We start from the raw sequence: 18310 nt of genomic DNA, 5'->3' as shown, positions 1-18310 counted from the left end.
ATAATTAAAATGTTATCTCTAGGGATCTCTAGGTCTTCCATTACGATTGTATGGTCAACTACCAGTAAAAGCTAACCATAGAGTCATGTTGGAAGATTTAGAGATTCCTAGAAAGATGTTCTCTCAGGTTTCTATTCATTTTTCTTTACAGTCTTATAACCTGCTATTGCTTAATTTAATTTCATGATTATGGAGTAATGAGTTGGCCTATTATTTGTTATATATATCCATGAGGCACTGCTGAAAATATTCCTGCCAAGAGCAAGTCCCTGCTAGAGGTGTGATTAAATACAGGAAAACGAAACAGTGATGTTCAGGCAGGCAAAAAGAGGGATTATTCCTATTCATGCTTGGCAAATTGCTCTTATTTTCCCCTGCTTTACAGGGCTGGTTAAGCAATTGCCATTTCCTCTTTCACTTTGAAGATATTTGTCATGGGAGAGCAACACTTATAAAAACAAACAGTACTTTGTTATTCAAAACAGACACCTGGTTCTTGTACACCAATGTTTTTGTCTTGGAAGGATAATATTAATTTTAACCAGTATTATATAATATTAATTTTAACCCCATATTGCATAAATATGCTGCACATTTGGAAATGCCTAAGGATCTAGGACTAGATAGGATGCCTTTCAGTTATAGTCAACATCACACTGATGTACAGTTAAACACAGTTAGGCCTATGGGATGCACAAGGTCGTCCTCAGATGTTTTGGCCCTCAACTCTCAGAAATTCTAACAGTTGGTCAACTAGCTAGGATTTCTAGGAATTGTAGAAATTGTTCACATCTGTGCTAAGAAATAATAACTTCACAATCTCCTTGTTCTGCCATTGGGGCACATCCACTGGCAGAACAAGCATAAGCAACACCTAGTGTAATGCAATCATGAACAACTTGCAGTAAACACTGCAAAATGCCTTGCAGAAAAAACAAGTTCTGTGCTTGATACAATCCAAAGATAATAACATAGTTTTTGTTTTGCTTGGTAATAGTTTTGTGGTAACAAAATGACACCACTGCCAATACTATCTAAAGGTTTGGTTTTATGACATTAGGGCAGTGAATCTTCTCTGGATTATAGTCAGAACATTAAAGGAGCTATCAAAAGGTGCTGTATCCTATCCTCAAACTGGCTCATTTAAAGTGAATTAGGAGCCACTAGGTATTACTGATCACTGAATACAACTCTTTATTTGTTCATGAAATAAAGTCTCATGGGTGCTTTCTTCCATCAGAACACATTGGTAAGAGAGACTTGAGCTTTAAAAGGGAGAACTTCTTCCACATCAACCTCCTTTGACTTCTTCTTCTAGGTTCTGATATTAGATCATCATTTGAAATATGATGTCACCTAGACCTTATCAACTGTCTTGCCATTAGGTTACCAAGACTATGGGGCTTTTTCTTAAAAGAAAATATCCATTGATATTTTCCTTGCCAGTTGTTTGCTTGGGATTGTCATTTTTGAATTTAATTTACTGACTGACAGTCTGCTTGTTACTTTACAACAGTGATGAGAACCATGCAACTGTCCAGAAGTTATCAGACTGCAACTCTCAAGTGTTTTTTTACCACTGGCTCTGCTGATTTGGAGAGATGGGACAGTCCAGCAACATCTGGAAGGCCACAATTCCTACCCCATGTTATATCAGAGATGGTGAAAATGTGTGTCCTCTAACTCCTTGACCAAGGCATCATTCTAATTGGGGTTTATGGGAGAGAGTTCTAAAAACACGTGTTGGACTAGAAGTTTGTCATCCAATCTGTAGAGTGAAGTATTCATCCCTATACGCTTGTAACTGAATTAGCTTATGTGGATGAGTTTAACGTAGGCAAACCTAAATATATTTATATGAAGGAATAAAGGTTCAGTATGTTCTGCCATACAGAGTAGCTGAATGGAACATGTAAGAGTCTCTACCTGAAGCTGCCCATGACTTGTATTGCCTTTTGGCTTTGGATTTTTCATATTCATAGTATTGTTGCAAGGAGACTGCCACCTTGACTGGCTTCTAGGCTGTCATTCATTAAAGGCCTGAATGTGTTGTCGAAGCTTTCATGGCCAGAATCACTGGGATGTTGTGCGTTTTCCGGGCTGTATGGCCATGTTCCAGAAGCATTCTCTCCTGACGTTTCACCCACATCTATGGCAGGCATCCTCAGAGGTTGTGAGCTATATATACCTCACAACCTCTGAGGACACCTGCCATAGATGTGGGCGAAACGTCAGGTGAGAATGCTTCTGGAACATGGCCATACAGCAAGGAAAACACACAACAACCCCAACAAAGGCCTTAATGTTTTCAGGAAGGTATTTTCATTCCTCATCCAGATTATAAATATTTAAAGACATGCATGCATTTTTTAAAAAAAGCAATCTGAATGTATGGAATAACATTCAGGGTTGATGCAGTACTTTTCAAATCTCTGGTGTGTTTTGCATCAGGACAACATCCCTGCAGATTTGCAAAATGGAAAGGGGAGCACAGGAAGAGATGACAACAGCTTGCCTGAGATATCTAGTGAGCTCACAATTATTGTGAAATTTCAACTGGGGTCACAGCCTACATACAAATAACATACAAAGCAAATTAGCATATACCGATATACAACATTGAAGTACTGAAAACAGAAAACATAGCCTGTAGAGAATAATGATTGGGGAACCAGGATACATTGTATCTATGAAGTCCATTTTACATAACAAATGAAGTGTTTTTGCTTTTATAAATTATTAGCTGTTACAGATCTATACACTCAAAAGGTGTTCAATGACAATTAGGAAAAAAGTAGTATCAAGGCCTACTAAAAACCACAACATAAAAATAATCAGGTGTAAAGTCAGAGCTTACAAATATTTCTTTTAGTGGTCTACAATTAACAGAATCCCGTATATTTAGGAATAGGAAGTTGCAAGTCAAAAAGCAATGCTTGCAAACTCAGTTTCAAACTCTCTAGCAGCACTTGGCAAGATTCAGACTTATAGAAAAACATTTATACCTTTCCATAAAGTCTTCTGTTATGCAGAATCCCCTTCCTATAGCATCTTTATCCTCTGGTACAACATGGTAGTAGAGGCCAATGCATAAATGTTTAATTGTCAAACACTTCACACATTAATCAGAAAGTTTTCCATCCACAGTAAAATTAACTCATAGGCAACAACCAGAAAAAAAGTTTTGCAAAATGCCTTATGTGATTGACATGCACAGGCTCTGGAGGAAAAAACAAAACCTTGCTTGCATTTCAACCTGACAAAACCTCAAACATTCCCAAACAACTGGCTTTGAAAACTCTGGAGATCACTAAAGGAAAACAAATGTTACTTACGTCAAAATCCTTTGAGTTTTGTATATGCAAGATTATTTTTTAAATCCTATTTTTTTGTTTCACTTTAATTCAGAAAATAGTAATACAGGAAACGTTTTCACACAAGAAGAAATTCTGTCCTACTAAAACTTCTTTTATCCAATGGTAGATTAAATGGCAGAATAGACAGTTGAAAGTTGAGGACAGATTCAGAAAAAGCTCCTCACTTCTGCATAAGATTTTATCTCCAAAACAAGCATCCAGGTACTAAGAAAACAGGAGTGACACATCATTCATATTACTAGCATGCAGGTTTCACAAGTACAACTGTAGCCAAGATGAGTCAGAGCCAGATGGATTTAGAACGGTGCTTTCCAGCAGTGTGGGAGCAGGCACCAAGAGGAAAGGTATTCAGAAGCTATATTCCAAGGACTGAAAGGCTAGACCAAAACGTTACTGGCAAAAATCTTCCTCTGAAAGTTCTCCAACACCTGAAATCCTCAATACAGCAACCCGAGAGTTCAGCATTTGCATCCATCCTTGGGGTAGTTTCAGGGGCTAAAGGCTCTCCAACCTTAGAAGACTAAGCCAAATGCGCTGTGGTAACTTCACACAGGGCCAACCTTTTATGGGCTGAACAGTGAAGCTTTGATACCAGCTAATCGACCATAAATAGCTCTTGAAATGCAGAAGGATCAGGTCAGCTGTCACAAGAGGTCTGGCCTCTGGCTACTTCAAATGCAGTTCCACTGTCAAAATTTTAAATCCCAGCTATTATTTCAAGTTGTATGCACTTCCCTTAGATAAAAACAAATCAAAAATACAAGTGAATACAACAGGAAGGAGGAGGAAAGGGAAAACAATTTGTCATATGGAACAGTAAGGCCTTAGAGTGATAAATGAGACAATTAGGGAAGTCTCCTTGAAAAATTGAATTAAAATGTGATGTATGATCTAATGCTGTTGTCCAGCTCCTGAATTTGCTCTGCCTGTTACTAAGACACCAAATTTAGTAATGCAAAACATGTAATGCAGATTACAGGTTAACATTTTTAGGAGTACAAGTTAACATTTTTAATATATTACAACATTAGACACTGTTCAGTGCTGCATGTAAGTGAAGAAGGGAAAAGAGAACTCTATAAAAAGCTTTGATGAATCTATATTTAACATAAAATGCTGCCTCAAGGCACTGAACAAATAACTCCCACTAAAGTTCAACAAAGTATTTCAAAACTTCCTGGCATAATGAAAACCATTTGTTTTTTGCTTGTTACCTAAAGATAGTGCAGAACAACTTATTGCAGATTGTTGCAGTGTTTTTTTGTTTTTTTTTTTTAAATAGAGGCAGAGATTGATTGCATGTATGCATATGTCCCCCCAAAAACCCTCCAACACATACATGTCACATTAAAGTAATAATATCTTGTGAAGAAAAGACAAAACTTGAGTTTTAAGAGAACATTAATAAGTGTAAAACTGTCACAAAGGATATTACAAATATAGCAGAAAATAAAGTTAGAAATAATGTTGACCTAAATCTAATTGTCATTCCTAACGAGAGGAAAATCCACTTACGACATTTTGTAACCTATTCATGTGTTGACTATTCACGTTGCTATATATTCGGTAGTTCTATTCTGCGGAAAAGGCATTCTCTAAGACGTTTCACTATTGGAAAAGTTTCATGATCACACTTACTTCAAGTCCATCCTTCCAGGTTAAGAACTGTGACATCCATCAGTCATCCTATGGGGGAACTGTACACGGAACTGAGATTCTTCTGATTCCATTCCAATTCTCTATTTAGAACTTCCAAAAGAAGTTTCAAATGGAAAGATGGGAGGATGCCTATAGAAAGTATTTTCCAGGTTCTCAAGCAGCAATGAGGAAGTCATAGCTCTCCGGATGTTGTTGTGTTAGACTATAATCAGTCCTGGGCTGGTGTGCAAATTGTCAAGGTTTATAGGAGCTGGAATTCAACACAGTTCCCAAACCTATTATAAAGATAATTTGGAACAGCCAAGGGCAGGCAGGTAGGTATATAAGGAATAGTCAAGATGGACCATAGTCTCTGCTCATCATTTGCAAGGCTTGCCATTAGCTAACCGCATAATTGAATGAAGTTGTGTTGTCTATACTGGGCCAGCAAACAAGACTGGAGATCTTCCAAATTGCCACCTGGAAGACTTCATTCCCTATCAAGGAATTTATCACAGACATTGTACAGAAGTGTGAACTTTGACATGCTTCACATATGATAACTGCCAAGAGGCTTCAACTTTTTTCTTCCTACAGGTAAAAAGAGATGGGGAAAGAAGGCAAGAACCAATCAGCATTCACTTTCGGACACTGCATTATCTCCACTGGATTCATGCATCATTCATCCATCTTAGTTCTTTAATTGCATGGCCAAATGAAGGGAGTCATTTTGATAGGAATTACACAGGTCCTTTTAAAAAAATGTTATTTTTATTTATTTTCAGAATATTGCTCAATTTACAAAAAAACTAGGAATGGAAAAGAAGATGGTAGTGGGTAGAGGCAACTCCTTATGTTCTCAATAGCGTTGGAAGATACTTTCCATCAATTGTTGTTCAAACTTGACTCCTTTGTCAATTCCATTTAAGCCAGTCATTGGTGTTTTTAGATTTTAGACAGATAACAGTTCCCAATCTTTTTTTTAAGTATTTACATCCTGATTCTGTAGTTGCATGGACATCTTGTCCATTTCAGAGAGTTCCATGAGTTTAGTTTTCCATTCTTCCACTGTTGGCATTGTCTGTTGTTTCCAATACGGTATTTAGTAAATAATATCTTTGTTGTTGATACCATGTATTGAAACGTTCTCTCATATTCTATAAATGAGATCTAATATAAAGGTTTTGGGCTCTAAAATAATTTTGATGTTTCACATATTTTCCATTATTTTGTGTTATTCTTGTGCAATATTCTTTAGTTTGTGGGCATAGCCACCACATATGGTAAAAGAAGCCAACCACTACATTATATTTCCAACAAATATTATTTCTCTTAGGTTAGATTTTAGCTACTTGTTCTGGTGCCATATACTAATGATACATTATCTCATAAAAATTCTTGTGGAAGCCACAGTTGTGGGTGAATTTTATTCCCCTTTTCCACATGTATTCCCATGTACTCATTTCAATATAATGCCCAATCTTTTGTGCCCATTTAATCATGTGGTCTTTTACTTGATCTTCCTTTGTGTGGTTTTTTAGTAATACCTTGTAGATCCCAGAAATCAGTTTGTCTTTTCTTTGCAGTTGTTTATCTCATTCTGTGTCTGCTTCTTGAATATCCACTTTTTTATGATCTTACCATTTCCGATGGATTTGGAAATATTGGAATCAGGAGATCAAGTGACCATTGCTTTGGAGCTGTGACAATGATTTTAATAGTTTATTATTGTCTGTTTTCAGTAAGTTTTTATATGTTGGTCAGGATGCATATTTGTATTGCAATTTCCAGAATACTTCCTGCGGTGATGTCCAATTTGGGATTTTCGAAACATATTTGGAACTTTGTTTAATCCACATTCTAAAAGGATTCATATGTTTTTTATAAAAATAAGTGTCCATCGTTTCTTTTCTGTATACTAAATAGGCATGCCACCCAAATTTCAGATCATCTCCTTTCATCAAAGTAGTTTTTTGTTTTCTAGCGTGATCTACTCTTTTACCCAAGATAGTGCTGCTGCTTCGTAATATAGATTCAAAATTTCGGAGCACCCCCCCCTTTTTTTTTCATCCTGTAGAAACTTTAATTTCATTTGTGGTTTTTCCCATTCCAGATAAACTTTAAAATGTCCTTGTTCCAATTTTTAACGGAGTTGTTATTTAGTAAAATTAGTATATTTTGAAGGAGTTGTGATGGCGCAATGGGTTAAACCCTTGTGCTGGCTGAACTGTTGACCTGAACATGGAAGGTTCGAATTTGTGAGATGGGGTGAGCTCCTGTCTGTCAGCTCTAGTTTCCCATGCAGGGACATGAGAGAAGACTCCCAGCAGGATGGTAACACATCCGGAAGTCCCCTGGGCACCATCTCTGTACTAGGAAGATTCTTTCACACCAAAGCAACTTGTCTCAATTTGCTTCTGACACGATAAAAAGTGTACAGTAGAGTCTCACTTATCCAAGCTAAACGGGCCAGCAGAAGCTTGGATAAGCGAATATCTTGGATAACAAGGAGGGATTAAGGAAAAGCCTATTAAACATCAAATTAGGTTATGATTTTACAAATTAAGCAACAAAACATCATGTTATACAACAAATTTGACAGAAAAAGTAGTTCAATACACAGTAATGTTATGTTGTAATTACTATATTTACGAATTTAGCACCAAAATATCACGATATATTGAAAACATTGACTACAAAAATGGCTTGGATAATCCAGAGGCTTGGATAAGCGAGGCTTGGATAAGTGAGACTCTACTGTATTTTGAAATAAATATATCTTTTTGGGGAGAACGTTCATTTGTATTGACGTTATAAAGCCCATTCGTGATTGTTCTTCTTTTGAGTACCTGGTCAAAACAGACCTCATAGTGGCCCAAATTTTCTCACAGTTATTTTCCTCAGGTTACGGTCACCCATCGTTAGTTGTATCCCTAATTATTTTACTTTCTTTACACAATGTATATTTATCAATTCGTTGATTTTGATTTGACCTTTTAACGTATTTTTAATCAAAAATTTGGTTTTCATTTTATTTATAATGAGGGCAGCATATTTTCCAAATCTGTCAACTATTCTTATTATTTTAGGTACAGATTCAAGAGGTTTTTCTGTCATTAGGTCCACATTGTCCACAGAAAGTCTGATTTCAAATAGTTCTTCTTTAAAAGAAGCATCAACAACAAGAAATATTCTGAGAATTTACTGCATACAAAGTAATTGATTTATTTCAATGAAAGTTCATGATCAAATAGAAACCAAACATCTTATTTCTTTTTTCCCCTTCTTCCTTTTTAAACATGTGTTTGGAGTCAAATAAATGGCTATAGAACAACAGCAATCATTCATATGACTTTTTAAAAATTTAGCCTCATATCACCTGTATATAAATAAAAATCCTGTAAACAAAAGTATAGAATAATATCTGTAGTACATGATAAGAATATGTGAACATATTATTTTCACAATTTATTGCTGGAAATAGCTTCCAGGTCACAATACAAAAAGCTACTGAAATCACGTGTAGTTAACTTGTGTTTGCACAGGACAAGGCAATCATTTGCAAGTACTAGCCAACTTTAAATAGTCATAAAATACTGTTTTCTGGTACCCGACATACATGATTAGAATGCTAGGATTCCCTTAATTACTGTACTCTTTCAGAAAACATCATAGTCAAACTACTAGTTAAAGTCAATGATCTGTTTTCATAGCAAATTAACAGTCCTAAGCATAATGTAAAGTATGTCTTTGCTAAACACATACTTCTGTTTGAAGCTTAGTTGTTGTGAGTCTTTAAACTTACTTGTTTGGACTAAATCTCATAGAATTCCCCCAACCAACACTACCATTGGCCATGCTGACTGTGAGCTGGGGTATTTTCCAAGTTCTGGTCTATGTAATACTAGTTTAACTATGTAATACTAGTTTATGAAACTAGGCTTTCATGAAAGTGCTGGGAACTTTTTGTGATGCTGAGTTCCAACAGAAAGCATACCTGTACCCCATAATCACACAAACCACATGTGTCAAGGTCTCCTGCAAAACAAAAACATTAAACTGATGTTCAATTGTTGTGTGATCCAAAATTAAATCTTATTGGGACCAATGGGATTCACTATCCAGTACATGTGCTTATCACTGCAACCCAACCTATGAATGTTTTGACAGAAAGGAGGCAGGTATATTCTGAAGTAGAAAATAAAGTACATACATTGAAAATGAGCATCAACGTCAAGCAAAAACTTCACATTTAAAATCACTATTGCTAATGTGTGTACGGTATGTGCCTTCAAGTTGTTGTTGACTTATGATGACCCTGTGATTTTTATAGGGTTTTCTCAGACAAGAAATTCTCAGAGCTGGTTTTGCTAGTTTTTTTTCTCAGAAATATAGCCTACAACATACAGCCACAAAAATATTCACTTCTCCAAATACACAATGGAAAGCATTCATGGCAGGTTAATATTTCAGGCTCATTTTACCAAAGAAGTGTATCCCACCCAAGAAACACACACAGCTTTATTTCCAACTTTGTATAATCCATCTAATACAATCCAACAAATCCAGATAGAAACCCCAGGGTATATAAATAGCTATTCTTCTCTGGTTCTCAAAGTGAGCACTTACAAAAGTCTTTGCTGACCACACAAGATTTTGAAACAGCAAAGGAAGTTGCAAAACCCACAGTATTTCACTTCATGCAACTGACATTATTTATTGCCTTCTTTGACATTTCTGAATACAAAACATAGATTAGTCTGGTCCGATCTTGAAAACTATGCAGTCATCCCTTGTTAGTACTTGGATGGGAAACTGTCAAACAATACCAGGTGCAGTAAACTATATTTAAGAAGAAAGAATTAGAAAAACCATCTCTGAGTACTCCTTGTCTAAGAAACCCCTATGAAATTCATGGAGGTCCCCATACATTGACACATACAAACAATAGATTAATGCCACTGCTTGACCTGATATGAAAGATTGCCCCTTCTCATTCCCCAACCGCTCCTACATTTATCAGACCTCCAGCATCTTGGAACATTATCAAAGATCCACTGCAAGTTCATATGACACGTGCCCTTAATACCATCCAAGGTGCTTATAGGAAGGAAAATATTTTCTCACACTGCGGTTTTTTTTTTCTCCAGAAGGAAACAGTCTCTTCTGAAGAGAGTTTATACAATGTCTGTGCTAAATAAGAAACCTCAGACAACATAGCCTTTAAAAATTGATGATGATGATGATGATGATGATGACATTAAGATCTACTTGTTTTGTTGTCCTCCCCCACAATGCACAAACATACCACCAGGAAATAAAACCTTACCAGTTTCCATTGTTAGAATCATGACTCTGCTTTTCTCTCTCTGTCCTTCTCTTTCTTTCTTTCTCTCTTTCTCTCTCTCTCTCTCTCTCTCCTTACTTATCCAGTGTATGTGAACGATTCAGAGACACAGCTTGGCTTTGTCTGAGCTTATATCTTCTGGTTCACTCCCCCCTCCTCCCACTTGTGGGGGGGAAAAAACCCAACGCATTGCCCGTACCCTGTCTGCCTAGCCATCTCTATTGGCTCGTTCACAAGTCATTCTATTTAGCATATTCAAGTTCCCCTGAGTTTGAAGTGACCCAGAGAGACAAACTTGGCCTGCCCAGTTTGTGACTCGTACTGGAGAAGTTGAGTGCAGACTTGCACTGCCAAACAGCTATCTATCTATCTGTCTGTCTATCTATCTATCTATCTATCTATCTTCAAAGGCTCTTCTCTCTGATGGACAAAATCTGTGCCTTTAATTCAAAGTGCCACCTCCTCAATGAGTAGAATAAATAAATTCACAGACACTCCATAGGCACAAGATGTACCTCAGGTTGCTGCTGTCTGTGTCCAAGCCACAGTTTAATAGGAGGATTTGTACAGGAAGAACTTCCCCCAAGGGCATTACAGGGTCTAATTTGAGCTTGGACTCAGGCCCAGAATCAGCTTGCAATATTAGAGCTCAGCCTTCAAACATATGAAGCCATAATAAACCTGCCCTTTTATTACAGGACAGGACAGCTGTCCCCAATCTGGTGCTTATTCTACCCAGTTCAGAACTACAAATCCCACTAGCCACTACCCAGCATGGCCAACAAATTAAATACATCTGGGGTTATAGTCCAAGCAACAAAAGGACATCTGAATGGGAGAACATGGGGCATTAGAGTGTGGAACAGGTAAGTACTGGGGAGACTCAAGTTAGAATATCTGCTTAGCCATAAAGTCTGTAGATCTAACTTTGGCAGAGTTACAGGTATTTATTTTTAGATTATACCTTACCATTATCTCCCAGCCAGCATGGCTGTGCTGGATGGGAAATTCAGGGAATTGTAGTTCAAAAAGTAATTTCCTTGAGGATCCATGTGGATGACATCAACTTAAGACACCCAGCATATCATACATACATATCATAAAGCGCGGCTGGTGGGGACGAGAGACAGGGCCCTCTCAGTGGTGGCCCCTTGGCTATGGAACTCCCTCCCTAGTGATATTAGATCAGCCCTCTCCCTTCTAACTTTCAGGAGGAAAGTAAAAATTTGGTTATGGGATCAGGCTTTTGGAAAATAATTTAGTGCAATAATGGACCTAGCATATGTGAAATGATTACGGAATGGCCTCAGACTACAGTTTGGATTATGTGGTTTTAATATTGAATGTATTGTTTTTAACTGTTAAAAATGTATTAATTTTAGTTTGAGTTATTTCAAGCTTTCTGTATGTGGTGAGGCATTGAATAGTTGCCATATGTAAGCCACCCTGAGTCCCCTTCAGGGTGAGAAGGACGGGGTACAAATGGGGTAAATAAATACACTCAAGATGACAAAAACAAAAGTGAACAAAAGGGTTAAATGCTCCTGAAATGTGTGCACGTATGTAATTGCACGTACATATTCTTGTATCTCAGCTCAGTATTGTTAGCCATATTATCACAGTGGATATCAGTAAACAAAAGACTGGTCAGACATATACATATAGTTGTGGATTCCTGAGTCATATTCTCTTAACCACAGCACTACACTAGCAATCTAGCAGTAGACTCTCAGCAACAATGCAACAATACTCTGCATCTGGAAACATTCTTCTTACACATTACTATGTCTCTTACAAATCCCATCTTGTAAACACACTGTCACTCCCCCAATATGACAATTTCTGAATTATCAGAAAGCAAGGGATCCAGCTTATTTTCCTTCATCTAGATACGCCATGACAGACACCATCAGGGACCTCCAGCCATCATTGGGAGGTCCTGTAGATGACATTTCTGTAAAAAAAATAAGCTTAATAGCTTGATATATCTCCTTGCTGTGACAACCCATATAGATAGATAGATAGATAGATAGATAGATAGATAGGGGGGTGGGGGGGGGTGCATGGCTTATAAAGTTAGCTGTTGGTTGTTGTATAATTGGAAAATAATTACAGCCTATGCAATGACTGAAAATTGAGTTACAATGTCCAAAGACAGACTTAACAGCATCATCTATATATATAAAAGAGTGATGGCATCAGGGCAGCGGACAAAACAACAAAACTACAGGGCCCCCCCAACCTCGAAATTTGACAACACAACCCATCATCCACGGCTCTAGGTTGATAAAACAAAAAGAAAAGAAAAATAAAGTCCTAATTACAGGGAGAGGAATAATAGTTTTTATCCAACTGCTGCCCATAAGACGACAACGCCACAACAACGCGTGGCCGGGCACAGCTAGTATCTTACTAATAGGATTCCAGCCATAATATACATGAGCACAGTTCAGGTTATCTGTATGAGCAAAGGAAGTGTTTTGTGAAACAAGACAGTTTTTGTGATTGCAAACAACTAATAAACATTCCTACTAGTACAACTCTTAAATCAGATGGCTTGCCCCCTACAGCTGGTCTATAAGACAATAAATATAAACTCAACACTGTACGTTGCATCAGAAACACACCACTTTGCATTTATACAGGATAATGAAAAAAAGCTCCTTACAGGATATTAGGATCTCAGTTCTTAATAAATAGAATGCAGGGGGTGGAGAATGGGAGCGCTTGCGGTTGTTCCTCTGCAACTCAGATTTCTAAGCCGAATCAAGTGCATCTCATTAGCCGAAACCATCATCCGTTCATTCTTATTTTTGGAAGCTTGTGAATCGGGGGGAAAATGCTGCTGCTCTTTATCTATCCCAGTGACAAGACCAACTGCACTATCACTTTGTTCTAAATAAAGTGATAGAGGACAAGCTGCTGCTGAACCATTTGCAACAATTGCAACTGCTGGGAGCTGTCTTTGTGCCAGCAAAAGGGGGGGGGGGGGGAAATCAACACATGGAAGTCACAAGCATATTATTTCCTCCGATCAAAGCAAGGAAGGAGCCCTTCTTGGCAACTTGTCTTCATGAGCCTCTAGCCTTTTCTGAATAAAAACATTACTTTTATAGGGGTCTGTATCTGGAAGTGGTGTTTCTATGAAAAAACTAAGCAAATAGTTCAATGTCCCATAATAGCTGTCATTTAAATTTCAGCAGTCCATAGGAGTCAACAGTAACAGAGACAGAGGGAGAAAGAGAAAAAAGAAAAGGGGAAAATGAGAAGGAAAGAGAAGCTAAGATATCCAGGTTGACTGATTGAAAAGACGGGCTGCAGAATTCAAAAAGCATTTGTTCTGACTGCCTGAAGTACTGAATTATGAGACCCTTGTGCCTTTCTTCAGTCAGGAAACAAGAGTATGAGAAACAAAACAGAAGTTTCATTTGCCCTGGAAAAAAGCCTATCAGATTGAATGTGGCTTTCAACTGGCACCCAGATCTGTCAGATTCAGAAGCCAACAAATGAAGAACACGAAAGCTCATTTTCTCCAAAACTGAGGGAACTGATGCCTTTGGCCAGGAAAGTCTCTTTCACTTTGCATCACAACAGAAAAAAAAACAAGCCACAGCTGAGCAAAACCTCTCTTTGCCAAATTGTGAGAAAACTTTCAAAGGAGTTCACAGAACTTAAAACAGGACTACCATTAGACATAGTGCCTACCTCAGGGAACAGCCATTGGAGAATATGCCATGGGTAGCACTGTACATACAGGCTGCGCATCCCTTTCCCAGAATCCCCAAGTTCAAAATACTGTAGAATTCAAAATTGTCTACATGGGTGACTGAGATAGTGACATCTTCCTGATGGTTCAATGTACAACTTTGTTTCATGCACAAAATATTTAAAATATTATATGCAATTACATTCAGGCTATGTGTATAAGGCGTATATGAAACAGACATTTATGTTTAGACTTGGTCCCTATCTCCAAGATAGGGACCAGAAATCCAAAACATGTTTGGTCCCAAGTATTTTAGATAAGAGTTACTTACCCTGTACCACAAGGCTTTCTCAGGGGCTACCTCAAGTTTGAAAGCAGCCATATTCAATATTGAACTAACATTAAGATGTCGTTCTAGGCAGCTTTTGAATATGAATTCAAAATGCATTGCAGGTGTATCACCTTGACCCACCCTCTGTTCCACCATGCTGAATGCAGTCCAGCAGCTTCATATATTTCAATGAGAAGTTGTGTAGAAACTGAACAAGGGTATGGCTAATGGCAGCTCAGATTAGGACCTATTTGCTGGCCACACTGCCTTTTAAGAAAGCCTTCTGGTGTGTCTCACTACTTTGGAGTACATTCCCCTTATAACCCAGGACTGAGGATGATACAATACAGATGCTCATCAAAGCTGTACATTTCTGCCCACCTAGCAATCAGAGCTTGCAGAAAGTCTAATGGTGGCATCCAACTAGGAGCTACAATTCAAAAAAGTGAGTTCTCTAAATATGGAAGAATGTCTACAATTGCTACTTAACCAATAGCTATTGGAATTTTTACAAGTTTTCATGCAGCTTTATCTGAGAGACTTCTTCTTAAACAGAGAAAGAATACTGGCCACAATGCAAAACTCTTTCAACAAGAGAAAAACAGTGGAGAGCCCTACATGGAAGCCTATTGTTAAAAAAACAAATTTGAATAGCCATTGGATCTGTACCAGCTGTAGGCATTCTTCCATATAAGCAGAGATTAGAGACATTCCTAAGAAAGAAATCTTTGCCAAAATGCTCAGGAATCCTCAAAAAGTTTTTTTCTTGTCCTTCCCCTCTTCTCCTTCAACAAAACAATGGCTTGATGGGAGACAATGTGCTTTATTTTTGCTGTGCAGAAAACAGCTCCATATTTATAGGATTTTTTCACAACTGTGATGCTATGTTTGGTGGTGACTGCTTATACCTCTAACCACATGGATTGCAAACAAGGCTGTTCCAAACCTCTGACTTAAGACAATGTCAAACTGAAGCTAAATTAATTGTGCATAGAAGCTTGGTGGTCATTAAAAGGACATTCAAAATAACACTTCTAAAACTTAGTTTGGAATTGTTGTATTTAAAAGAGGCATTGGCCAAATGCTGCTTACCTTAATTGTCCATGTCTTCACAAGCGGCCAAGGCTGATGCTCAGTAGAAATCTGCAATCTCACGGCACTTTTCCCTGGATTAAATGTTTTAAAAGGCATAGGTAAGACTACATGGTGCATCAAAGAATCCAGACCATAACTGCTTGACTGACTTTTTTAAAGGGGAAGGAAATATCTCGGAATAAAGGGGGGACTGCATTCATTTCCCTGAGATCCTGGAGACCTGCAATGTCTACATTCAATATGCCAACCTTTCTCCCCCAACTGTTTCACCAAATTGGTTAAAGCCACTGGGAGGAGAATTAGTAATGTCCTTCCATTTTTACCCTTTTCTTATTTGACTCAACTCTATGGAGATTTTTTTTAGAAAACAAAAATGATTTAACAATTGATGCTCAGGTTTTTAAAGTAATTGTTATGTTATATCATTTTTATCTTGTGTTGGAATGTTTTTAACTTACTGTTTAATTACTGTGCATGTAATGTTATGCTATGCTGTTATTCGGGCTTGTCCCTGTGTAAGCCGCCCCAAGTCGCTTCGGGGAGATGGTGGCAGGATATAAAAATAAAGTTGATTCATTGATTGATTGATCAAAGGGACAGTCTTAAAGTGGGGGGGGGGGTTCTTATGGACCTAAAACAGACTAGGGCCCCTTCAACACAGCTGAATAAAATCCCACATTATCTGCTTTGAACTGGAATATATGGCAGTGTGGACTCAGATAACCCAGTTCAAAGCCTATATGTGGGGTTTTCTGCCTTGATATTCTGGGTTATATGACTATGTGGAAGGTGAGTGGAAAACTTGCTAACAGTGACTTCCTGGCGACGTCAGGTGTTGCAACTGGTTATTGTTAGTGAAAAATTTGGTGAAGGCAAAATGGGGGTATTAAGAGAAAACCTTGAGGTCTGTGCTTTGCAAATTCTCTGCTTTCAAGGATGCCTTAACAACAAAGGCATTTCATGAGATCTACCATCCCAATTTTGTATTCTAAGAGTAACCTGAAAATATTTTTTAGGGTTTGTGGGTAGGCGATTTCAACCTTCTCCATGCAGTTGAGATTGACCATGCGGGTCAGTCTCACCCAGAAGCTTCTGTGGATGCAGGACTGCGCATTTTAGGCAATTTGTTACCCAAAATAATTTCAAGAGTGAACCTTATCTTCAAACCCTACATTGCAGCTTTCTCAAGAGAGAATTTATCTACCATTGTTGCTGTAGTCAGCAACAGGTTTTTACATTTCTAAATATGGATATCTATAGAGCCAACATGATTAACAGCCACAAAAATCATTCACAATTTTTAAAGCCATCTAAAACATCTAATGGACATTGTTACATTCCATGATGGCAAATTCCATAAACATATATAATCTTCTTCATCCCAAACTTATGGTTTCCAAGTTCCCAAAAAACATCTTTCAAATAACATCATGAAAATTTATTCTCAGATAGAACCATATGAATGCATGAACAAAGAATTGATGACAGTGCTGTCCTCAAAGTTCACACATGATGTTGATGGTTTTAAAAATGTAATCACTTCATGCAGGGAGAATTGTTTCAGACCTATGCTAATAATAGTGTCATGAATGTATAATTCTTTCCAAGGAAGACATGGTTAAATAGCACAAACTCAGAGGATGAGCGTCGTAAATAGCACTGTGCATACTCATGTACTGAGTAATGATTGCATGTAACATGAATATGTGGGAAGCATACTTAAATATGTACTATGCTTGTCATACAACCTTGTACTATTTATTCAGTAGTACACACTGCCCTTACATTTGACAAGCAGAGAACTCAAAGGAATGAAGTTTCCAAAAAGTTATTTTGCTGGAATAGAACCTAAAGAAAGAGGGATGCCATATTTTCCATAATTTGTGTCTGAAATTAGAGTGAAGTAGAAAATCTGCAAACCACTACCTCTGAACAAGTTCCCAGCATCGGATACTGACCTCTAGTGTATCAAGAAAGAATCAAGGCTATAAGAAGCCATAACAAGACATTGTTGTGAACACATATGTAGGAGAAAAAGGCAAGAATATTGAGTGTCCCCAAGGAATACACATAGCTGGTTTAAACCTGCCAATAGCACCTAGTATTCGCCAGCAGTCTCCAATTCTAAGTACTAACCAAGGCTGCCTCTGTTGGGACTCAGATGGGACTTGCTCTGTACAAGGAAAACTTTCACCTTGTATAAGCTTGAAATTAAATTACTCTTAAATCTGCTCACAATTAGGGTTCCAATTCATTTTTAAAAGACATAGAAGAAATGTGATAAAAAAGTGAGTGCATATTGTAGACAAATTTAAAGGCCCTGTTGTTTTGAGAAATCATTTAGATTTCCTAAAGTATGCTTGGGATGGAGAAAGCATAGACAATGGCTGTGGCATTTTCAAGATAGGCTTTTCATAACATTAAGAAAATTGTTTAAAGAATACAGAAACCCCTCTATATTTGCTGGGATTAGGACCCAGGACCTTTGCAAAAGTAGAAAAATGCAAATAAAAAAGACTCTTTTTAGGCTTTTAGAAAGAGGACAGATACCCAGGAGTCTAAGTCCTCCGGTGCCACAGAGTTGTACTGGAGGACCTAGAGATTCCTAAAGAGAGCATAACCTTTGGTCCTCCAGCTGTTTGGGTCTCCAACTCCCATAATTCCTTACCATTGAACAAGTTGGCTAAGACTTCTGGAGGTTGGAGGGCAAAACAGCTGGAGAGCCGATGTTTGAGGAAATCTGGACCATATTAATCAAATCCATGCATAGTCAAATCTGCAAAAGCCAAGCTTGCAAGTGTAGACAGCTCAGTTTA

The 18310-nt window shown here is 37.7% G+C and overlaps 1 protein-coding gene across 3 annotated transcripts in view; it reads right to left on the bottom strand.

The window, feature by feature from the left end:
* Positions 1–18310, bottom strand: part of svil (supervillin) — a 154935-nt gene that overhangs the window by 102238 nt on the left and 34387 nt on the right. For 2 of the 3 annotated variants that reach the window (XM_016994262.2, XM_008112362.3), the window contains one exon: positions 15492–15565. Coding sequence is in view for 1 of the 3 variants with exons in the window: in XM_008112347.3 (XP_008110554.2) it covers positions 10345–10366 (22 nt within the window). In the remaining 2 variants the exon portion in view is untranslated. Of the gene's footprint in view, positions 1–10344; positions 10499–15491; positions 15566–18310 lie in introns of those variants that run through there. The other variant, XM_008112347.3, reaches the window with a different exon arrangement.

Source organism: Anolis carolinensis, chromosome 6 (assembly GCF_035594765.1).
Source record: "Anolis carolinensis isolate JA03-04 chromosome 6, rAnoCar3.1.pri, whole genome shotgun sequence".
In the NCBI taxonomy this organism is placed as follows: Eukaryota; Metazoa; Chordata; class Lepidosauria; order Squamata; family Dactyloidae; genus Anolis; species Anolis carolinensis.
The sequence above is the reverse complement of the archived record's forward strand: the minus strand, read 5'-3'. Positions and strand labels throughout refer to the sequence as shown.